The sequence below is a fragment of the Giraffa tippelskirchi genome, chromosome 3 (assembly GCF_054371585.1).
Source record: "Giraffa tippelskirchi isolate mGirTip1 chromosome 3, T2T-mGirTip1v1.2.pri, whole genome shotgun sequence".
Taxonomy (NCBI): domain Eukaryota; kingdom Metazoa; phylum Chordata; class Mammalia; order Artiodactyla; family Giraffidae; genus Giraffa; species Giraffa tippelskirchi.
In genome coordinates this window covers 53,186,867-53,211,641 of record NC_137277.1, presented here as the reverse complement: position 1 = coordinate 53,211,641, position 24,775 = coordinate 53,186,867, and the positions used below count along the sequence as shown (strand labels likewise).

At 41.8% G+C, this 24,775-nt stretch overlaps 2 protein-coding genes and 2 non-coding genes across 52 annotated transcripts in view; all 4 read right to left on the bottom strand.

Annotated features, from left to right (window-relative positions):
• The window catches only part of TEX14 (testis expressed 14, intercellular bridge forming factor), a 218,223-nt gene that overhangs the window by 122,679 nt on the left and 70,769 nt on the right, over positions 1-24,775 (bottom strand). For 4 of the 49 annotated variants that reach the window (XM_081585117.1, XM_081585129.1, XM_081585116.1 and 1 more), the window contains exon 2: positions 13,090-13,191. The exons of the other annotated variants lie outside the window; for them this stretch is intronic. The gene's annotated coding sequence lies outside the window, so the exon portion shown is untranslated. The remainder of the gene's footprint in view (positions 1-13,089; positions 13,192-24,775) is intronic. 49 annotated transcript variants of the gene reach the window in all.
• On the bottom strand, positions 2,736-2,899 carry LOC145543959 (U1 spliceosomal RNA). Its single transcript, XR_014081193.1, has one exon. It is a non-coding gene; the product is annotated as a U1 spliceosomal RNA (small nuclear RNA).
• On the bottom strand, positions 7,076-8,991 carry LOC145543495 (translationally-controlled tumor protein-like). Its single transcript, XM_081585219.1, has one exon. The coding sequence runs from the start codon at positions 7,814-7,816 to the stop codon at positions 7,331-7,333; it is 486 nt and encodes a 161-aa protein (XP_081441345.1). The 5' UTR covers positions 7,817-8,991; the 3' UTR covers positions 7,076-7,330.
• On the bottom strand, positions 9,756-9,914 carry LOC145543970 (U1 spliceosomal RNA). Its single transcript, XR_014081199.1, has one exon. It is a non-coding gene; the product is annotated as a U1 spliceosomal RNA (small nuclear RNA).

Below are 24,775 nucleotides of genomic sequence, written 5' to 3'. Positions count from 1 at the left end.
TCCTTTAGGATGGACTGGTTGGATCTCCTTGCAGTCCAAGGGACTCTCAAGAGTCTTCTCCAACACCACAGTTCAAAAGCATCTATTCTTTGGCTGTCAGCTTTCTTCACCGTCCAACTCTCACATCCATACATGACCACTGGAAAAACCATAGCCTTGACTAGATGGACTTTTGTTGGCAAAGTAATGTCTCTGCTTTTAAATATGCTATCTAGGTTGGTCATAACCTTCCTTCCAAGGAGTAAGCGTCTTTTAATTTCATGGCTGCAATCACCATCAGCAGTGATTTTGGAACCCCAAAAAATAAAGTCTGACACTGTTTCCACTGTTTCCCCATGTATTTCCCATGAGGAGATGGGACCAGATGCCATGGTCTTAGTTTTCTGAACGTTGAACTTGAAGCCAACTTTTTCACTCTCCTCTTTCACTTTCATCAAGAGGCTCTTTAGTTCTTCTTCACTTTCTGCCATAAGGGTGGTGTCATCTGCATATCTGAGGTTACTGATATTTCTCCCAGCAATCTTGATTCCAACTTGTGTTTCTCCCAGCCCAGCATTTCTCATGATGTACTCCGCATATAAGTTAAATAAGCAGGGTGACAATATACAGCCTTGACATACTCCTTTTCCTATTTGGAACCAGTCTGTTGTTCCATGTCCAGTTCTAACTGTCTTCCTGACCTGCATACAGGTTTCTCAAAAGACAGGTCAGATGGTCTGGTATTCCCACCTCTTTCAGAATTTTCCACAGTTTATTGTGATCCACACAGTCAAAGGCTTTGACATAGTCAATAAAGCAGAAATAGATGTTTTTCTGGAACTCTCTTGCTTTTTCGATGATCCAGCGGATATTGGCAATTTGATCTCTGGTTCCTCTGCCTTTTCTAAAACCAGCTTGAACATCTGGAAGTTCACAGTTCACATATTGCTGAAGCCTGGCTTGGAGAATTTTGAGCATTACTTTACTAGCATGTGAGATGAGTGCAATTGTGTGGTAGTTTGAGCATTCTTTGGCATTGCCTTTCTTTGGGATTGGAATGAAAACTGACCTTTTCCAGTCCTGTGGCCACTGCTGAGTTTTCCAAATTTGCTGGCATATCGAGTGCAGCACTTTCACAGCATCATCTTTCAGGATTTGAAATAGCTCAACTGGAATTCCATCACCTCCACTAGCTTTGTTCGTAGTGATGCTTCCTAAGGCCCACTTGACTTCACATTCCAGGATGTCTGGCTCTAGGTGAGTGATCACACCATCGTGATTATCTGGGTCGTGAAGATCTTTTTTGTACAGTTCTTCCGTGTATTCTTGCCACTTCTTCTTAATATCTTCTGCTTCTGTTAGGTCCATACCAGTTCGGTCCTTTATCTAGCCTATCTTTGCATGAAATGTTCCTTTGGTATCTCTAATTTTCTTGAAGAGATCTCTAGTCTTTCCCAATCTGTTGTTTTCCTCTATTTCTTTGCATTGATCGCCGAGGAAGGCTTTCTTATCTCTCCTTGCTCTTCTTTGGAACTCGGCATTCAGATGGGAATATGTTTCCTTTTCTCCTTCGCTTTTCGCTTCTCTTCTCTTCCCAGCTATCTGTAAGGCCTCCTTAGACAGCCATTTTGCTTTTTTGCATTTCTTTTCCATGGGGATTGTCTTGATCCCTCTCTCCTGTACAATGTCACATACCTCTGTCCATAGTTCATCAGGCACTCTATCAGATCTAGTCCCTTTAATCTATTTGTCACTTCTACTGTATATTCATAAGGGATTTGATCTAGGTCATACCTGAATGGACTAATGGTTTTCCCTACTTTCTTCAATTTAAGTCTGAATTTGGCAATAAGCAGTTCATGATCTGAGCCACAGTCTGCTCCCGGTCTTGTTTTTGCTGACTGTATAGAGCTTCTCCATCTTTGGCTGCAAAGAATATAATCAATCTGATTTCGGTGTTGACCATCTGGTGTCTTAGAATAGTCCTGAACCACAGTTCAGTCGCTCAGTGGTGTCCGACTCTTTGCGACCCCATGAATTGCAGCATGCCAGGCCTCCCTGTCCATCACCAACTCCCGGAGTCTACCCAAACCCATGTCCATCGAGTCGGTGATGCCATCCAACCATCTCATCCTCTGTCATCCCCTTCTCCTCCCGCCCCCAATCCCACCCAGCATTAGGGTCTTTTCCAGTGAGTCAACCCTTCGCATGAGGTGGCCAAAGTATTGGAGCTTCAGCTTCAACATCAGACCTTCCAATGAACACCCAGGATTAATCTGTTTTAGGATGAATTGATTGGATCTCCTTGCAGTCCAAGGGACTCTCAAGAGTCTTCTCCAACACCACAGTTCAAAAGCATCAATTCTGCGGCGCTCAGCTTTCTTCACCGTCCAACTCTCACATCCATACATGACCACTAGAAAAACCATAGCCTTGACTAGATGGACTTTTGTTGACAAAGTAATGTCTCGCTTTTAAATACACTATCTAGGTTAGCCATAACCTTCTTTCCAAGGAGTAAGTGTCTTTTAATTTCATGACTGAACCACCAAGGAAACCCAAACCATATTGCATGAAAATTGCTTATTGTCTGACTCTCAGGACACCTGAAACGACTACAAAAACAACAGCACAGTTACATCAAAATTGCAAAGAGGTATTTATGTCTTTCCTTGCACAAATCATGCCAGGGACAACAGCACAGTTACATCAAAATTGCAAACAGGTATTTATGTCTTTCCTTGCACAAGTCATGCCAGGGGAACGTGAATGCAGTCCCCCACTACCACAAATTATGCAGTTGAGTTTCCCACATTTGGGGAAATTGCAGGGGTCAGTACTTCTGTAGTGCAATGGATGAGCCTCACCATGGGAAAAACCATCTATCGTGACCATAGTATCTTCCCTACCAGGTAAGTATGAGTTGCCATTTTTGTCTGCGACATCACCTTCGAACTCAGCACACAAGAGAGTTATGGTCAATTATATTCCAAGCTCTTTCGGCCTTCGATTGGAAACTGAAGGATTATTTATATGACAATGACCAAGATACATCCTTTGGACGTTCAGGGGAAATTCTACCCGGCGAAAAATGAAATCGAGCCAGCAGCCACCGCGCCCCTCATCTACATATCCCTACCTCTTGTCAATTGTCATTCGACGTCACTGCTTTTGGACAAGCGTCCAGTTCGTCCTAGCTTTGCCTGGCGCCGACCCCAAAGACCAAGTGTAGCTGAGATTTTTCAATTCTTCGTCTTCGCAGACAGACGCAGAGTTCCGGTGGAGCTTCGTTACTGGGGTGGAGTCCGAGCAGCGTGCGGTGGGCCGGGCGGGTCTCCGCGGGGCGCGCGGCCCTCCCAGGAAGACGGTCGCACGATCGTTGCTGAGTCTGAATCGCTGCTCCACTCTGTAACTAGGTGATACCTGCAAGTCTCTCTCAATCTCCGTTTCCCAAAAGTGTAAAGTGGGAATAATCTGCATGCCTGACTCACAGGGTTTCTGTGAGAGCCGAATAAAATGCGCGTCAAATGCGACCTCCAGCCCCACCACCCACCCAGGCCATTGCTCTCCTGGACAGGCGTCCATGTCGTTGGGGTCACAAATTCGACTTCAACAAGATTCAAGTCTCTGCATCTCGGCGCAAAGGCAAGCAGAATCTGGCCAGGACTGGGTAAGAAAGCGAGTGCTCCTGTTCTTTTTAGACAGCGAAAACAGACCACGCACTGTGTTTTCCTTTCTCCCCTTGCTGGCTAGGCGCTCTGGGCAAAACAACTCTGCAGCAACTATAGTGTCAAGGGTTTAGTAGTGCGCCGGAGGCAAAACGTTATCTCTAATCTATTAGAGTCTCTGGCCCAGCCTGAAAATTACATTGGAATACACAGTTTAACAGGACAAAACCGTACCAATTTATTTAACTGAAGTTTATCTGACACAAGAGCCCTCATAAGAAAATGAAGACCCTAAGAAGTGGAAACCTAAATGTTTTTATATTAAGTTGAACCAAAGAGAGATAATTGTGGAGAAGCAAGTAACATACATGGGGCAGCTAAAAAAAGATAATGATTTTAAAAAGACCTGTTTGTGCAGAAATCTCTGGGCACTGTCCCTTTTCTCTGGAATATTTCTTTCCCCTGTGTTAGAAAGGGAGGCCAGACCACTCTTCTTACATATTTGCTGTTTTTTAGTGCTTTTGGCTTAAAGATAATCCTCATGCCACAGTGACACAGTGTGGCATATTTTGCAACCTCTTGGCAGTTATTTTCCTCTTAGTCTGTATGCTTTTTAAGTGCTTTGTTTTGTATTTTTGGAGGGTATTTTTAATTATTACAATAGTGATAAAATTTCCCCTGTAGGTAATTAGGAAAATATAAAAAAGTATTTAAGATGCTTAAAGGAAATGCATCAAAATGCAAAGTAACATATGTTAGTGTAACACAGGAGAATGGACTAATGTGTTTCCCCTACATGTTCTGAAACATGACTATAATATTGAGTTTCCCTGGTGGCTCAGGGAAATTTTAACCCTAATTATATACATCTATTGCCCAAAATATGTTCATACATTTTGATTGGGAAATGTCATTTAACTATAGAAAGTAAGAGAAAGACAGTGCCCTATCCACAGGGTATTCATTATATAATTACAAAAAAATCAAAATCACCCAAAAAATCCTAGAATCAAAGCAATAGGGAAATGGAGTATTAAACATACAATAGTAAGAACATGAAAGACACATTATATTATAATGAGCAACATGAAAGACAAAAGGTTAAGGGGGAAAAAAGATATGAAATGGTATGTATACCATGACTGCAATTTTGTAAAAATGTATATCTTTAAGGAAAAGTGCTGAAAAGAAGTGCACTGAAATGATATCAGTGTAACTGGTTGTGAAATACAGGAGGCAGACTTTCAATAATATTGTTAGACTCTTTTTTCTTCATAATGAGAAGATCAAGTCCTGATGGAACCACTGTAAGAAACATGTGGCACCGTATTTAGTTCTAAACACAGGCTTTAGCATCAGATAGACTTAGGTTCAAATTATGACTTTACCATATTTTAGGTATCTGTGCTTGATTTTACCCTCTCAGAACAATGATAATTATTAGTGCACTCAATATGCCAGCAAATTTGGAAAACTCAGCAGTGGCCACAGGACTAGAAAAGGTCAGTTTTCATTCCAATCCCAAAGAAAGGTAATGCTAAAGAATGTTCAAACTACCACACAATTGCATTCATCTCACACACTAGCCAAGTAATGCTCAAAATTCTCCAAGCTAGGCTTCAACAGTACATGAACCAGAACTTCCATGTTCAAGCTGGATTTAGAAAAGGAGAGGAACCAGAGATCAAATTGCCAACATCCACTGGATTATAGAAAAAGCAAGGGAATTCCAGAAAAACATCTACTTCTTCTTCATTGACTATGTTAAAGCCTTTGACTGTGTAGATCACAATAATCTGTGGAAAATTCTTTAAAAGATGGGAATATCAGACCACCTTTTCTGCCTCCTGAGAAACCCGTATGCAGCTCAAGCAGCAGCAGTTAGAACCGGACATGAAACAACAGACTGGTTCAAAATTGGGAGAGGAGTACGTCAAGACTGTGTATTGTCACTCTGCCTATTTAACTTCTATGCAGAGTACATCATTTGAAATGCCAGGCTGAATGAAGCTCAAGCTGGAATCAAGATTGCCAGGAGAAATATCAACAACCTCAGATATGCAGATGACACCACCCTTACGGCAGGAATCGAAGAGGAACTAAAGAGCCTCTTTAGTGATAGAGTAAAGTGAAAAAATTGGCTTAAAACTCAACATTCAAAAAACTAAGATCATGGTAGCTGGTCCCATCCTTAATGGCAAATAGATGGGGAAACAATGGAAACGATGATAGACTTTATTTTCTTGGGCTCCAAAATCACTGCAGATGGCAACTGCAGCCATGAAATTAAAAGACGCTTGCTCCTTGGAAGAAAAGCTATGACAAACATAGACAGCATATTTAAAAGCAGAGACATTACTTTGCCTACAAAGGTCTGTATAGTCAAAGCTATGGTTTTTCCAGTAGTCATGTATGGATGTGAGAGTTGGACCATAAAAAAGCCTGAGCACCAAATAATTGCTTCCCTGGTGGCTCAGAGGGTAAAAGCATCCGCCCGCAATGCGGGAGACCCGGGTTCGATCCCTGGGTCAGGAAGATCTCCTGGAGAAAGAAATGGCAACCCACTCCAGTACTCTTGCCTGGAAAACCCCATGGATGGAGAAGCCTGATAGGCTACAGTCCATGGGGTCGCAAAAAGTCAGTCATGACTGACTGACTTCACTTGCACTTTTCACCAAATAATTAATGCTTTTGAACTGTGGTGTTGGAGAAGACTCTTGCGAGTCCCCTGGACTGCAAGAACAAACCAGTCAATCCTAAAGGAAATCAACCCTGAGTATTCACTGGAGCCAGATGTTGAAGCTGAAGCTCCAGTACTCTGGCCACCTGATGTGAAGAACTGACTCATTGGAAAAGAGCCTGATGCTGGGAAAGATTGAGACTAGAAGAAGGGGACGACAGAGGATGAGATGGTTGGATGGCATCGCCAACTCAATGGACATGAGTTTTAGCAAACTCTGGGAGCTGGTGAAGGACAGGGAAGCCTGGTGCTGCACTCCATGAAGTCGCAAAGAGTTGGACACGGCTGGGCAACTGAACAACAATAATAATTATAGTGAATACATGTCCATGTGTGTGTGTATATATATGTATATATTCATATTAATATATTGACACACAGAATAAAACAACTCAGTGACCAACTAACTCAAAGGCCCCAAATGAGCCAAGGTGGAGAGGCACAGCCCGTCCCTCAGCAGAGCAGGTGTTTGGAGCGTTCCTACCCTCCTGGGGAGGGGGCGGCACCAGCACACCTACCCACCTCTCTCAGATCAGATCATGGTTGCCTCTGCCAACTAAGACGTTCTGTCCCAACACACATGGCCCTCACTCTGTGAGTCTCATCCCATCTCTGAATTTCCACTCATATCTTTGCCTCATAGGAGTCAAGGAGAGAGTGTGTTCAGAAATACAATGTGTGGCAGTAATTTTTTTTTTTGAGTTTAAATGCGTTTTATTTTTAGACAACCTACATGACACGTTTTCTCAAAAACACTGCCTCCGCTCCAAATAAATCAACGTTCAAAACAAATGAAGAGCTCAAGATGACATCAGTCCTATCTGTCTAAGTCCTGGTGTTGTGTGGATGAAAAGCAGTGGCCAGCCAGTTATGACGACAGGTGATTGATCCAAAGTAACTGCCAACTTTATTAACATTTTTCCATCTCTAAACCATCCTTAAATTAAATCATATATGGGGTTACACCATCCTCACGGTAGTCCAGCAGAGCAACCATGCCATCTGGATTCATGTTTTCACCAATAAAGAACGGATAGTTTTTGAAATTAGCAAGGATGTGCTTGATTTGTTCTACAGCCCCTGTCATAAAAGGTTTTACTCTTTCTGGTCTCTGTTCTTCAAGTTTCCCTTTGATTGACTTCATGTAGTCTTTGATGTACTTCTTGTAAGATTCTTTTGTGAAGCTGGTTTCCTGCAAGTGATGGTTCATGACAATATCGACACCAGTGATTACTGTGCTTTCCGTACCTTCGCCCTCGGGGCCTTCAGCGGAGGCATTTCCACCAATGAGCGAGTCATCAATGTTACCCTCTGTCCTACTGACCATCTTCCCCTCCACCTCCAGACACAGCCCGTCCGCGACCTCCCGGATCTTGTAGATGTCAGAGAACATCTCCTCATGGCTAATGAGGTCCCGGTAGATGATCATGATGGCGACTGAAGGGAGGCGACAGCGGCGCTGGCTTAGCAGGAGCCCAGAGCTCAGAGAGAGCGCAGTGTGGCCAGAGCGGCACTCGGGGGTAGGGGGGAGCGGGCGGAAAAGCTGTGGCAGTAATTTTTAAAAGCTGCCTTTTGTTGTATAAGCTCACTGAGCAGGTCTGATGGTTAAGATGTCCACGGTGCTGACAACTGAATCTAAATGTCTATTACCAGCTTGAGCAACTCTATAGACACTCTACACACACACACCCCATGTTTCAGGGAGCCAAACCCATTCTAAGGCACTTCTGATGCACAATGGCCCTGGTTTTACATCTTCCATCCACAGGGCTCTGCAGTATAAACCATAGTCACTCTGCTTAGACACCTGCTAGATACTGTCATCCACAAAGTGTGACCCAGCCCCACCTAAGTTATATGTTATAATTTCATTATTGATCTACCATCCTAATTTCATTTCAGGTGGTTTGCTGTTTCCATGGTATTGCTATTTCCATGAATGCCAGGCTGGCCACAGCGCTGAGTCCTCTATGACTGTGTTCCCCCACAGGTATGATTTCACAGACATTCTAAGGCTCTTTTTGCTATGCTGAGGAAGTCTTTTTCTTTTTTTAAAAATTTTTATTGGAGTATAGTTGATTTATAATGTTGTATTAGTTTCTACCATACAGCAAAGTGAATCAGTAATACATATACGTAGATCCATTCTTTTTAAGATTCTTTTCCCATATAGGCCATTACAGAGTATTGAGTAGAGTTCCCTGTGTTATACAATAAATCCTTATGGGAACTTTATTTCTGATGACCACATTGCCTACTCCAGTATTTTCAACATTCACAAAATATCCATGAGTTTCTATGAGTGCTACTAATGATGAAAAAAACAAAAACAAAAACTTGTCCTCAAGTTGTTACTCATATGTAACTAGTCACTTACAGCTACCTAAACTTAAGGTGCCAGCAACTAGCCTAAGGCACTGGAGATACTAAGAGTAATCATGTGGAGATAGAGTCTCCCTGTAATAAATAAGATCACAAACTGCAGAGGAAATAGACCTGCCAGAATTAGAGGAAACGAGTAATGAGCACTAATCAAAGGGTTAAGGATCACATTATGACTGAAGGATCCTATACACCTTTGCCTTTGTGGACCCTTCCTCCATGAAAAACATATTAATATAAAAAGATGACATTGTTATATACATTTTCTTCCACCTAAAAATTCATCTTTTCTTCTTTTGATTTTAAAAGAAGTGCCTTATGCAGCACTATGCCTACAGTACCAAGTAATGCTCACGTCCATCTTAGGCTCTGTGGCAGTTTGGGTGGATCCCAGGCAGCTGTAACAAGAGAGAGCTGAATGTCAAAGACTGAGGAGGGAAGGCAGGGCATTCCAGGAAGGGGAAGCATGTTACAGGAGTAACACAGCAAGACCTCCTGGAGACTTTTTCAAAGTAAGGGAGAGATGATGTCCAACAGAATATAATGTGAACAACATGTAATTTCACAAGTTTTGGTAACCACATATAAAAGGCTAAAAGAACTGAAAATAGTTTTAATAACATGATTTTCTTATCCCCATACACCCCAAATGGTATATCACTGCAAAATATAACCAGCCTAAAAATAATTGAGATATTGTAACACTCCAAAACTAAAAACGTTCAAAACCATCCAGGTAAACTCTGATCCTAAAGCTCAGACAGCTGATTAAATAAATAATCCTGACAAAACCCAAAAAACCTATACCTGACAGAAGAACGTTTCATAGTGGTTTAGTATTTAAGATCTTTATTTCACTATGTCCATGTATCATATTCACCACTACCCACCCACCTTAAGTGATAAACCCTTCAGTATTAGAGATGAGCCACTAGACCCTTTTTAGAAAACATCTTGAACGATTTGTCTTTAAGATACAAAGAGGACAGGGGAAAGCACCAACACAGTCCCCCACTACCACAAATTATGCAACCGAGTTATCCACATTTGGGGAAATCGCTGGGGTCAGCACATCTGGAGTGCAATGGATGAGCCTCGCCCCGGGAAAACCACCTGATCCTGGTTATCTTCCCCGAGGTTGACCTTGGCACTACCCGCTGCTGCACACACCACTATAAGGTCTGGCCTTTATCTCAGCGATCCAAATAAACATATTTTCGAACTACATTTTAGTATTGTTAATAGATAATCAAGCCCGTATTTCTGGGGAACGCAGTTCCAAACGCCCTGAGCCATTCCTGTACCTACTCCACCGCCGCTCGCGGCCCGCGCCCCCTGCCGGCCGCTTCCTCCAACAACTCGCCGGGCCCGCATCCTTTCCCGACAGAAACCCACCGCGTCCTAGGGAGGGCTAACTGAAGGTCTCAGGATCTCCCAGAGTGAAGTCCCATGAGGCACACCCACGCGGAAGAGTTTTTTAGTCGTCAGTCGACGTCATCCTTGCCTCGCTCCCAACGCTTCAGACCAGCCCAGGGAGAGGAGCCGGGCATCGACTCAAGAATATCTTGGCTACGGGCTTGAGGTTGGACTACGGTGTTCACGCTGCACGATTCGAGATAAGCTTCTACTCTCAGAATCAGTTTGGGGAGAATGAAGAGGAAACAGCTAGCCAGATCCCTCACTGAGCACAGGCCTCACCCAGGCTTTATCTCCTGCCCCTGCTCTGTTAACACCCCCCACCCTCCTCTGAGAATGGGCAGTATCCTCAGGGAATAGATGGAGTACATTCCTACCTTTGCCCTCTGGATTTTTCCTTTCTCCTCATCTCTGTGTTTGGCTAAGTTATATATATATACACATACATACATAACCTGTTTTGTTGCTGTTCTATTCTCCCAGCATCTTATGTTTTGAACCAAGGTAAGTTTCTCTTGCTTCCTGACTACTTATTGACAGAGGGGAGTCTGATCTTTCAGTTCACTAGATTCTTCAGACTCTAGATACCATGTGACCCACTAGCAATTCAACCACCTCATCTTCCTCCTGCTTCAGCAGAGCACATGTCCTGTATGTGGTCCTAGATCCTACTCTTGTTCTCCCCAGCACTGCTGGAGGAAGCTGTGACCCTCCTACCCACAATTCATGCAAACCGCAATCACATCTTCAGTGCTATCTGGCATTCTTCTTATACACATCTTTTCAATCCCCTCTACCTTGATGTTTTAACCCTCCACCTAAGATCCAACCAGTCCATCCTAAAGGCAATCAGTCCTGGGTGTTCATTGGAAGGACTGATGTTGAAGCTGAAACTCCAGTACTTTGGCCACCTGATGCGAAAAGCTGACTCATTTGAAAAGACCCTGATGCTGGGCAAGATTGAGGGCAGGAGGAGAAGGGGACGACAGAGGATGAGATGGTTGGAGGGCATCACTGACTCGATGGACATGGGTTTTGGTGGACTCCGGGAGTTGGTGATGGACAGGGAGGCCTGGCGTGCTGTGGTTCATGGGGTCGCAAAGAGTTGGACACGACTGAGCGACTGAACTCAACTGAAACCAGTGGTTCTCAGTGACTATGCCACTGCTCTCAAAGGGTGATTTTGAAAGTTTGTGGGGACATTTCAGTTTCCTTGGGTAGCCAGTCCAAGCATTTGCATATTAAAACACTTTATTATGATATTTTATTTCTCCTTTATATTACAGTTAGAACATTTACATCAATTGTGGGGGAACTTATATAACTTACATTTTCTAGGAACATCCTGAATATTCATATTTTCCATGAATATACTAAGAACAGTAAAGGAAATATTACTATTTGTTATAAAAAGGGACCCTAAGGTTTTACAGAATTGAGAACCACAATCCTAATCCAATCACACCCATTCTTTTTATAGGAGTGAGAACAATTTAGCTTCTCCTTTATTTCAAAAGTACAAATGCATGCTTTTCCCACCAGTGTTTCTCAAAGTGAAAGCATCAACATCATCTACTGAACCAATGTCTGGCTATGAGATCCGGGTGTCACTGTGCCCTCCTCTAGGGGATCGAGGGGAATCTTCCCCACCCAGGGATCAAACCTGCATCTTTTATGTCTCCTGCATTGGCAGGCGGGTTCTTTACCACTAGCGCCACCTTGGAAGCCCCTCATTCCACATGCACTCCCAATTCCATCTTCTATGATCTTAGCCCTTTCCGCTGACCTGGCTTTAGCACCTCTCCTTTCAAACATATACAAGTGTCCTTTATCCAGAAAATAAACTTTTTTCAATTCCACAGTCCCCCTGCAGTACTATTCTCTTATTTTTCTTCCCTGGATCTTAAGAGTTAAGAATTCATTGGTTTAACATCACATTTATGGAGGAACTCCTTCATGTTAAGACACTATTCTGTGGCTTTACAGATATTATCTCATTTAATTCTCAACAATTACTGTTTAGGTTATACAAACAAAAAAGAGCAAAGAGTGTTTTGCTCATCAGTGAATTCTACAAGGATGAATTAACGTGCTGCAGTCACTGACCAACAGTGGACTCTGTGTATCAGAAGAAGAGATTAAGGTGATAAAAGGATGAAGCACTCTGTGCTCCATACTTAGGAAATTAAGACCATAAGAGGATGCTCTGTGCTTTGGGCAAACAGGCCCTGAGATAGTTAGGTGTATCTCAGGGAGAATTTTAATAAACCCAGCTTCTTGCTATCTTCCCGTACAGAGAAAAGCCCTGAAGTCATTAACTTGTGGTATCTGTTCTTTGTGACTAGCAGTATTCCTTTACCAGGATACCTACTTGATTGCATTCCCCACCAAAAAATATCATACATAAACTAGCCTCTCTCTTACCTCTTCAGAACAGTTTTTCAGAGCTACTGAGAAGCTGTTTCCTTAGCTATAGTCCTCAGTAAGACCCTGATGCAAATTTAACTCACAATGCTTACACTGTGCATTTTTCTTTCTATAGGCAGTTGGCACTAACTATTATTGTCCACTTTAGAGATGAAGAAAATGAGGCGGAAGACAGTTAACTAATTTACCTAAAATCACCAGTTAAACAGTAGCAGAACTAGTGAGTTCATGCTCTTAACATCTACACTCAGTGGTTTATAGACTGATTTACAGTTGACCCTTGATCAACATGGGGTTCACTTATATGTGGATTTTTTTCCACAGTACACAGGACCTGAGGGTGTGGATACAGAAGAACTGCAGATACAGAGGGCCAACTATAAATTATACACAGATTTTTGACTGCATGGAGGGTTGGTGCCCCTGACCCTCACATTTTCAAGGGTCAAAGCCTCATTACAGTTAGGGTCTACTAACCTGTGGAGAACATCAGGTTAGAAAAACTGGGAGTATTCATCTCCCCAGAGCAAAAGTGGAAAATCCTCCAAAACAGTTACAGTCTCTTTGGCATCAGAGAACCTAGGAGAACAAAAGATTAGGATCCTCTCAATGTGATGTGGTGAGTGAGACAAAGGAAGGTATTCTCAAGCCCTGGGACTAAGGGGAGTTTCCAAGATAGACTGATTGTTTAATTTGAAGCAGTCTTCAAACTGATCACCTTGGCCTTCACTCCATCCATGAGAAATTAATGTGGTCAACACATTATACTTGTTTTCTTGCCATTTCCCCCTACTCCATCAAAGGCAGAAAATGACTGCATTTTTTCCAAAGGTCACTAATGCCTACTGATTATGAAAAGTGCTCACCTCTACTCTTTCTCCAGCTTTTTTCAGGAAGGTTTGTTCTCCTCTCTTGTTCCCTAATTGGGGCAATTCTGCATGCTCTTTCTTCAAAAATTGATCCCACCTCTCAGAAGTCTCCCTGGTGCCTCAGTGGTAAAGAATTCACTTGCCAATGCAGGAGATATGGGTTTGATCCCTGGGTTGGAAAGGTCCCCTGGAGAAGGAAATTCCAACCATATTCTTGCCTGGCAAATCTCATGGACAGGGGAGCCTGGCGGGCTACAGTTCTTGAGATTGCAAAGAGTCAGACATGACTTAGCAACAAAACAGCAAACAACTATTCAACTAGGCCTGCTCTATAGCTTGCTTCCGCATCATCATTTCATACCTTTACATCTCAGCCCCAGCAGAAACAGGTGAGTCACACCCGTGGCCTGGGCACTGGCTAACTGAACGGCCTGCCGTCTCTCCAGTATAAACAGCGAGAGCAGACTCCAGACAAATGAGAGTGACTGGTAACTAAACACTGCTGGGAGTGGGAATGGCAGAGTATCTTCTGGACTAGACTTTCAATTGACCATGACCAAAAGAAAGTCTCTGCTACCACAAACTATCATTTGATAGTCAGGAGATGACTCAGAAGATGAGCTGCAAACTGGGAAAGCAATTCTGTGATCTCTTCACAGACACAGCTGCATGACTTGGGCTTTTTACTACATAAACTTGGTAATCATCATACCTTGCCTATGCTTTCCACTCCATCCATGTTTATTTCTCACTTCCCAAAATACTTGTTCTTGGATTTACTTCTCTAGGTAGCACAACTCCTTTAAAACAGTAGCACATTTGATTTTTAAAGTTGGATGCGTATGTGCATGCTCAGTCGCTTCAGTTGTGTCCAAGTCTTTGTGACGCTGTGGACCGCCAGGCTCCTCTGCCCTCTCCAGGGGATCTTCCCGACCCAGGGCTCAAACCTGTGTCTTTTACATCTGCATTGGCAGGCAGGTTCTTTACCATTAGCACCACCCAGGAAGCCCTTTAAAGTAGGGATGTCATCCTAAAAGTTTTTAACTCATACAATGTTTCATTTACATAATGAAATCACAAGTTCCCATCTGACTTTGAATTTAAAAGACAGGAAAACAAAAGAGTCAAAACAGAAAAACATGTTTTGGGAAAGAAGTTCTGACTGTAAAAGTTACCATTCAGCCTTTGGGAAAACTGAAGAGTCCAAAGAAAAAAAATCATTGTAAATATGTATTATATGGTGTTAAAAAAAATTTCCCTCCCCCACCCCTGTGGTTTGTTCATTTATTGCCATTTCATCCCCCCATCCTTTTAAAAATTTTATTGAAGTATAGTTTATTGGCAGTGTGGTGTTATATCTCGAAGGCTTTAAAAATTAATAGTCATAAATGTCTAGACACAAACATATGATATATTTTTAAAGAAAAAAAAATGAGACTAGGCTACCCATCCTACACTATAATCACAGTATTCACTCATCCAACATCCTCTTATTGAGCCTTCATTTACTGTTTTCAAGGCATTTTCTTTGGAGCTGGAAAATCCAAAGTGGAAAAAAAAAATACAAAAAGAAAATCCCTGCCCTCTTTATTCTGGTGACTAGGCAGTAAAAATCACAGGGTGGAGGAGAAGGACTAACATAAAGGAAAAACTCATAATAAAAGGTGACCTAAGTAAGACCTAGAAAGAAGGGTGAGTGCTGAAAAATTGATGCTTTTGAATTGTGGTGCTGGAGAAGACACCACATGATGCATCATCGATTCAAGGATCATGAGTCTCAGCAAACTGTAGGAGATAGGGACAGGGAAGCCTGGCATGCTGCAAAGAGTCAGACAGGACTTAGCAACTGGACAACAACAACAATGGAAAAGGTCAGTTTTTCATTCCAATCCCAAAGAAAGAAAAGGCCAGTTTTGATTCCAGTCCCAAAGAAGGGCAATGTCAAAGAATATTCAAACTACTGCACAATTGCACTCATTTCACATGCTAGCAAGGTAGTGCTCAAAATCCTTCAAGCTAGGCCTTAACAGTATGTGAACCAAGAACTTCCAGAGGCACAAGCTGAATTTAGAAAAGGCAGGGGGACCAGAGATCAAACTGCCAACATCCGTTGGATCACAGAAAAAGCAAGCGAATTCCAGAAAACCATCGACTTCTTTTTCATAGACTACGCTAAAGCCTTTGACTGTGTGGATCACAACAAGCTGTGGAAAATTCTTAGAGATGGGAATACCAGACCACCTTACCTGCCTCCTGAGAAACCTGTATGCAGCTCAAGAAGCAACAGTTAGAACCAGACATGGAACAACAGACTGGTTGAAAACTGGGAGAGGAGTATGTCAAGATTGTTTATTGTCACCCTGCTTATTAACTTCTATGCAGAGTGGTGGTGTTGGTGGCGTTAGTCACTCAGTCATGTCCGACTCTTTGCAATCCCATGGACTGTAACTAGGCTTCTCTGTCCAGAAGGATTCTCCAGCCAAGAATACTGGAGTGGGTTGCCATTCCCTTCTCTGGGAGATCTTCCCAACCCAGTAATCAAACCTGGGTCTCCCACATTGCAGGCAGATTCTTTACCGTCTGTATGTCTACACAGAGTACATCATTCGAAATGCCAGGCTGATTGAAGGTCAATCTGGAATCAAGATTGCCAGGAGAAATATCAACAACCTCAGATATGCAGATGCTGCTGCTGCTGCTAAGTCGCTTCAGTCGTGTCCGACTCTGTGCGACCCCATAGACCGCAGCCCACCAGGCTCCTCTGTCCCTGGGATTCTCCAAGCAAGAATACTGGAGTGGGTTGCCATTTCCTTCTCCAATGCATGAAAGTGAAAAGTGAAAGTGAAGTCACTCAGTCGTGTCCGACTCTTCGCGATCCCATGGACTGCAGCCTGCCAGGCTCCTCTGTCCATGGGATTTTCCAGGCAAGAATAATGGAGTGGGTTGCCATTGCCTTCTCCGATATGCAGATGACACCACCCTAATGTCAGGAAGCAAAGAGGAACTAAAGGTGATGAAGGTGATAAAGTGAAAAAGCTGGCTTAAAACTCAACATTCAAAAAACTAAGATCATGGCATCCGGTCCCATCACTTCATGGCAAACTGATGGGGGAAAAAAATGGAAACAGTAACAAGAGTTTATTTTCTTGGGCTCCAAAATCACATGGATGGTGACTTGCAGTCATGAAATTAAAAGACGCTTGCCCCTTGGAAGAAAAGCTATGACCAACCTAGACAACGTATTAAAAAGCAGAGACATCACCTTGCCGTCAAAGGTCTGTCTAGTCAAAGCTATGGTTTTTCCAGTGGTCATGTACGGATGTGAGAGTTGGACCATAAAGAAGGCTGAGCGCCAAAGAATTGATGCTTTTGAACTGTGGTGCTGGAGAAGACTCATGAGAGTCCCTTGGACAGCAAGGAGATGAAAACAGTCAATCCTAAAGGAAATCAACCCTTAATATTCATTGGAAGGACTGATGCTAAATCTGTCCATGGGGTTGCAAAGAGTTGGACAGAACTTAGTGACTGAACAACAACAAATAGTTGCTTTACAGTATTATATTAGTTTCAGGTATACAACACAGTGATTCAATATTTTTATAGATTATACTCCAGTTTCTTGGGCTCCAAAATCACTGTGGACGGTGACTGTAGCCATGAAATTAAAAGACACTTGCTCCTTGGAAGAAAAGTTATGACAAATAGTGTATTGAAAAGAGAGACATTACTTTGCCTATAAAGGTCCATGTAGTCAAAGCTATGGTTTTTCCAGTAGTCGTGTATGGATGTGGGAGCAGGATAAAAAAGGTTGAGCACCAAAGAACTGATGCCTTCGAACTGTGGTATTGGAGAAGACTCTTGAGAGTCCCTTGGACTGCAAGGAGATCAAACCAGTCATCCTAGAGGAAATCAGTCCTGAATATTCTTTGGAAGGACTGATGCTCAAGCTGAAACTCCAATTCTTTGGCCACCTGATGTGAAGAACTGACTCACTGGAAAAGATCCTGATGCTGGGAAAGATTGAGGATAGGAGGACAAGAAGATGACACAGGATGCGATGGTTAGATGGCATCACCGACTCAACGGACATGAATTTGAGCAAGCTCCCGGAGTTGGTGATGGACAGGGAAGCCTGGGGTACTGCAATCCATGGGGCCACAGAGTCAGACATGATTGAGTGACTGAACAACAAAAAAGAAAGAAAGTGAAAGTCGTTCAGCTGTGTCTGACTTTTTGTGACCCCATGGCCTATACAGTCCATGGAATTCTCCAGGCCAGAATACTGGAGTGGGTAGCCTTTCCTTTCTCCAGGGGATCTTCCCAACCAGGGATCGAACCCAGGTCTCCTGCATTGGAGGTGAATTCTTTACCAGCTGAGCTATCAGGGAAGCCCAGCAGCAACAACAAAGGTTATTACAAAATAATGGCTATATTGCCCCTGTGCTATACAGTTTATCCTTGTTTATTTATTTTATACATATGAATTTGTACGCTTATCTATACCTATCTTGCCCCTCCCTCCTTCCCTCTCCTACTGGTAACCACTAGTTTTTTCTCTGTATCTGTGAGTCTGCTTCCTTTTTGTTATATATACTAGTTTTTTGTATTTTTTTAGATTCCATATATAAGTGATAACACAGAGTATTTGCCTTTCTCTGTTTGACTTGCTTCACTACTACTGTATACTTTAGGTCTATCCATGTTGTTGCAAATTGTAGAATTTCATTCTTTTTTATGGTTCGTTAATATTCCATTGTGTGTGTATATATCTATATAGATACATATATATAAATCTTTATCCATTATCTGTTGATAGACGCTTAAGTTGCTTCTATATATTAACTACTGTAAATAATGCTGTTACAAACATTGGGGTGCATGCTATCTTTTTGAATTAGTGTTTTCATTTTCTTTGGATATATACTGAGGAATGGAATTGCTGGATCATGTAGTAGTTCTATTTTTAATGTTTTGAGGACCCTTTATACTGTTTTCCACAGTGGTCGCACCAGTTTACATTCTCATCAAAGGTGTCCAAGGGTCCTCTTTTTTCCACATTCTCCCCAACATTTGTTATTTGTAGTCTTTTTGATGATAATCATTCTGACAACTGTGAAAATCATTGTGATTTTGATCTGCATTTCTCTGATGATTAGCAACACTGAGCTAACATTCATTTGCCTGTTGGCTATCTGTGTATCTTTTTTGGAAAAATATCTATTCAGGTCTTCTGCCCATTTTTAAATTGGGTTTGTTTTTTGATATGAGTTATATGAGCTGCTTACATATATATTGGATATTAACCTCTTATCAGTCACATTACTTGTAAATACTTTCTCCTATTCATTAGGTTGTCTTTTTGTTTTAACAGTTGATGGTTTCCTTTGCTGTGCAAAAGTCTGTAAGCTTAGTTAGGCCCCATTTGTTTATTCTTGCTTTTGTTTCTTTTGCCTTAGGAGTCAAATCTTAAAAATATCACTATGATATATGCCAAAGGGTGTTCTGCCTATGTTCTTTTCTAGGAGCTTTTTGGTTTCAGGTCTGAAATGACAATTTTGAATGGATCAGCCTTCAGTTCAGTTCAGTTCAGTCGCTCAGTCTTCTTTGCGACCCCATGGATCAGCTTAGGTTCTGATATGTTTTCTTTTTTTTAAAGGGGGAATTATAAAAGCACACAGATGAGTGCTGAAAACACTAGAGTATGTGCACTAGTGCTAGAGTATGAAAACAATACTACACTAGTGCTAGAGTATGAAAACAATACTCTAGCAAAGTTAAGGGGCTCCCCCTGGTGGCTCAGATGGTAAAGAATCCATCTGCAATGCAGGAGATCGGGGTTTGATCCCTGGTTTGGGAAGATCCCCTGGAGAAGGAAATGGCTACCCACTCCAGTATTCTTGCCTGGGAGACCATATGAACAAAAGGAAAACATCTATGCCCAGTAGTACAAACGACTCCACCACAACTCAGAGAAAAAGTCTCTTCAGACTTCCATCTCTCTATTTTGTGCCTGTGTGAAGTTTTTTACATTAGGCTATGGGCCAACACTGCCTCAATCACTGGAGCCTACCTCTTTATTCCCACTTGTTCACAGAGCTAAGGGGACTGATTATAAACAGGGTGAAAAGCAGCCACCAAAACTACTAAACAGCAATATAACCTCAGTAAAATCACTTGGGAGGTGAAAGAGAGGTTGGCCTGGTTTCTGTCACTCAATTTTAGGACACAATAATACCTCTGTGTGACCTTGAGCATAGTCTAGACTGTGCCTATATTGTTGTTCAGTCATTCAGTCGTGTCCAGCTCTTTTGCAACCCCATGAACTGTAGTCTGTCAGGATCCTTTGTCCATGGGATTTCCCAGGCAAGAATACTGGAGTGGGCTGCCAGTTCCTTCTCCAACCCAGGGACTGAACTCACATCTCCTGCACTGAAGGTGGGTTCTTTACCACTGAACCGCCAGGGAAGCCCTGTGCCTATGTTACTGCCTCACTTTTTCTCTGCCTGGCATTCAGAGCTACCTCATCCACTAAACTGCATGCCTCCAGATCAGGGTTTTTCTTGCTTGTTTCTTTTAAAATAGTTGAAATACGGGAATTCCCTGATGGATCAGACCCTGTGCTTCCACTTCAGAGGGTCTGGGTTCCATCTCTGGTTGGGGAGCCACTCGGCCAAAAAAAAAAAAAAAAAAACAGCGAAATAATACAACATGTAACTACTGTGTGTATTACTTTACCCATTAACTTCAAAAAGTCATTAAAAGCTTATAGAAAGCATAATTTAAAATTTCTGCATGACAGTCCATCTTATGACTGGAATGACTCAAACAATCATTCCTCTGTAGCTGGACATTTAAGTTGGTTTAGTTTTTCACTACTGTAAGTAAATTCTGGGTTCTAGGAAGAGATGGTATATTGAATATCTATAAATTTCACTCTTCCCAAAATCCCATGGAAACTGCAAAAAAAGCAATTTTTAAAAGGCAACAGTTTTCAAGAATGGAAAGGACAGAAGGGACAACAGCAACATATTTTTGACAGTTACAAATGAGAAATTACTGAACTAGACCAGGAACTCCCAACTCTTAAGCCAGTTCTGGATAAAGCTGAAAACTAACCCAATTGATAGTGCAGAATACTCAACTGATACTGCAGAATACCCAGTTAAGACTGCAGAATACTCAAAACACTCCAGATTTAACAGTATCCGAGCCTCTAGAACCAGGTGAGATGGAGATAAAAAGAAACCAAGCTGATGGAAAGCTGTTTCAGAAGAGATGTCCAGACTTCTCTCTTACCATGTTGCTGGATAACCAGCCCACCCTGGCACTATTCAGAGTGGTGATAATGGAGGAAGGTACAACTGAGGCTCTCTGGAGAAGTCTTGAAACTCAGGTAAAAGTTCAAATAGTTACTGAAAAGAGGATGTACATATGCATTCCAAAGGCTGAATGCTGACACCTCCTCCCTCTCATCCTTCATTTGGCTTCCAGAACACTGGTAACTAAGCCTTTACCTTCCAGGATACTGAAAGGTTCCTCTGAGGAATGTAAACACCCTAGAAGAAAGTCCCAAAGGTGTCGACATGGGCGTCCCCTACAAAGGTGTAGGGAGATCACTCTGCAGGGAAGCAGAAAGACCACACAACCTCACCTTGGCACTCAGAGCTTCCAACCAGCTCCCTATTTGTTAACATGAGGAAACAATTCTAACAGCAGCTCAGCCAACCAACCAAAGGAAGACAATATGGTAGAGACAGACTATGCAAAAAGAAGAAAATTTAAAAAAAAATAAAAAATAATCATTAAAATCTTCAGAGATATAAAAGAAGACTTTGCATCTGAAAAACAAGTATCAGAAGCTATACAGTACTTCCCTAGTGGCACGGTGGATAAGAATCCATCTGCCAATGCAGGGGACAGAGGTTCAATCCCTGGTCCAGCAAGATTCCACATGCCTTGGAGCAACTAAAGCCCATGGGCCACAACTATTGAGCATAAACTCTGGAGCCCACGTGCCACAACTACTGAGCCTGTGTGCCACAACTATGGAAGCCTGAGTGCCCTAGAGCCTGTGCTCCACAACAAGAGAAGCTACTGCAATGAGAAACCGGAGCACCACAAGGAAGAGCAGCCCCGGCTCACCACAACTAGAGAAAGCCCATGCAAAGCAACAAAGACCCAGCAGCCAGAGCAAAAAATATATAGAAAAAAGAAGCTATACAAAGCAGAAACTTAGAACAAAAGAAAAAAGAGGTCCTAAAGATATGATTGCAGAAATAAAAAACTGAATACACAGGTTCAGCAAAAAAGATGAATAGATGGAAAACAAATACATGTTTTTTCCCTAATCAGAGGACCACTGTAGGAGTTCTAATATCGAAATATGGAAAGTTCCTGAAAAATTAAAAACCAAGGGGAGGAAATCACCAATGAAAAAATTCAAGACAACTTCCCAACATAGAAAGGCTTTCTAAAGGTCGAAAGGGCTTTCATTAAGTGCCCCATACAATGAATGGCTGTAAGATACACTAAGGCACAAAATTAGGAAATTACAGAAAAATGAAAATAAAGAGATAGTTCATTTTTTCTAAGAATGAAAAGATCAGTCACATATATCACATAAATAGTATAAAGAATCAGAAATTCTTCTCAATAGCTTCCAGAGGTTGTAAGTCAAAAAAGTGATGCCTTTGAAATCATGAAGAAAATTTTAACTCCAACCATTAGAATTTGATACCCATTTAAACTATTTCACCTATGCAGCAGTCTGAAAGAGCAATGGGTTTAGGTAAAGGAAAAACAGAAGTAGATAGACCTCCAGGAAAAAAAAAAAAAAGACAACATTTAAACTAATAAGATTACTTGATATGATTGGCCTTGTGGAAAACAAGAAGCTATAATGGCAATCCACTCCAGTATTCTTGCCTGGAAAATCCCATGGACAGAGGATCCTGGCGGGCTACAGTCCATGGGGTTGAAAAAGTTGGCCACGGCTTAGCGATTAAACCACCACCACCACCACCACTGGAAGGTATGGGAAGAATCAGCAATAGGAAAAAGAAACATAACCAAATAGAAAAAGTAAAACTAAACAGAGAGAGAGAATTCCCTGGCAGTCCAGTGGTTAGGATTCTGTGTTTCCACTGCAGGGGACACGGGTTCGATCCCAGATGGCAGAACTAAGATCCTGAATGCCTTGATGCACGGCCACAAACAGAAAAGAAAAAGGGGGGGAGGGGGAAGCAGAAGGGAAAAAAAACTAACCAGAAGAACAATAAAATTAAAGGAAACAATGACATTCAATAACAATGCTCTATTGTAAATAATGTTTGCCTAAGAATAATGTAAACAATGAATAGTGATTTAACCAAATGGTTTTTAAACTTTATTAGGAAAAACAGAGAAGAAGTGGTGGTGCAAGAGATCTAAATCTTTATTTACCATTATCAAATATAGACAATGTCAAAAATAGCATTGAAGCATGTATATTACCATATGTGAAATAGTTTGCCAGTCCAGGTTGAATGCAAGAGATAGGGCGCTCAGGGCTGGTGCACTGGGATGACCCTGAGGGATGAGATGAGGAGGGAGGTGGGAGGGACGTTCAGGATTGGGGACACATGTACACCCATGGCTGATTTATGTCAATGTATGGCAAAAACCACTATAATATTGTAAAGTAATTAGCTTCCAATTAAAATAAATTTTAAAAAATTGTTAACTGGCCATACTATAATACAAAATAAAAAGTTTAATTAAAAGAAATAGTTTGCCCAACAATACAGTTACAATGCATTGCATTAAGTAATAATAACATCAGAACACATTTTGGCAGCTAGGTACTAGTTTAAAAAAAAAAAAGGATGTATTTTAAAGCAGAGGTCTCCAACCTTTTTGATACCAGGGACTGGTTTCATGGAAGAAAATTTTTACACAGACAGGGGTTGGGGAGATTGAGATGTTGTGTGGGGATGGTTCAAGCAGTAATGAGAGCAATAGGGAGCGAGCAAATGAAGCTTTGCTTGCTCACCGATCACCTCCTTCTGTAGGTCCAGGGATGGGGGGACCCCTGCATTGAAGAATAATATTCTGCACACTAGTTCAGAGACAAAGAGGTTCATAAATGTCACAAGAATTTTAGTTGTTTTAGAGTGAAAAGTGTGTCCCTTTGAAGGGGACCTGGAGAAAGGGAAGAAGCAGAAGAACTTAGTTTAGAAACCTAAAAGGACTGGACTTCCTGGTGGTACAGAGGCTAAGAATCCGTCAATAGGAAGCCCTCGCACCACAGTGAAGAGTAGCCCCTCTCACTGCAACTAGAGAAAGCCCCAGTGCAGCAATTAAGACCCACCACAACCAAAAACAAACAAATAAAAATTTTAATTAATAAAAATAAATTAAAAAATAAGAAACCTAAAAGAACTATTCGAAGTATATGTGTTATTTTGATACAAATTTTAAAAACATGTTGCAAAATATCTGTACTTTGTGTCTCTCATGTTCCCTTTTAAACAAAGGCCCCCAAACTCCGGCGACTATTGTTAATTACCAGGTAAGTACTTAAACTTAGAAGCCAATTGAGAAATCATGTTTTTATGCATCAGGCCCCTGGAGACACTGTAAATTACCCTGTCCGATTGCTAAGGGTCAGGAAGGGACTAAATACAGATGGACTAGATTTGTTCTAGGAGAGAAGCGGCAGGAACTGCCTCTGCAAGACAGTTAAGCACAAGCGTGAAGGTCACTAGAAATCTAAACAGCTACATCCAGAAACTAGGCAGAAACAGAATATACTATATCCTGAAACTGAAATACAGTGAATCAGCAGCATATACAGAAAAAGCTGTCTGCAGACACCTTCTAGTTTTCAGCAACAGAACAAGTTTTCAAAGACACTGGTTGGTGACCTTTAGAAATATCCACATTCAATCCAGATGCAGCATTCCTTAGGTAATAAAGAAGAAACAAATCTGTTCAATTTAACTTTCTGAAGTAGAAAGGATTAACAGAAGAGCCCCCTAAAACAGTATAAAAGTCCCAGATTGACTGTGCTGCAGAGAAAAATAGCTACTTATGAGAATATTTCAACAGCCTCAAAAATCCACATTTCAAACTTACCTAAGAGAACAGAACAGTCAGAAATAAACATCAATCCTCTTTTTCTACCAGAGGTAAAAACCAGAAAAGCAGCAAGATCAACATTCATTTCACTGCCACAAACTACAAGAAACCACTTTGAAAGCTCAGCTGGTAATGAATCTGCCTGCAATGCAGGAGACCCCTGTTCGATTCCTGGG

Excerpts from the sequence above, each read along its gene's own strand:
- LOC145543495 (XM_081585219.1), bottom strand. The coding sequence starts at position 7,816 with ATGATCATCTACCGGGACCTCATTAGCCATGAGGAGATGTTCTCTGAC.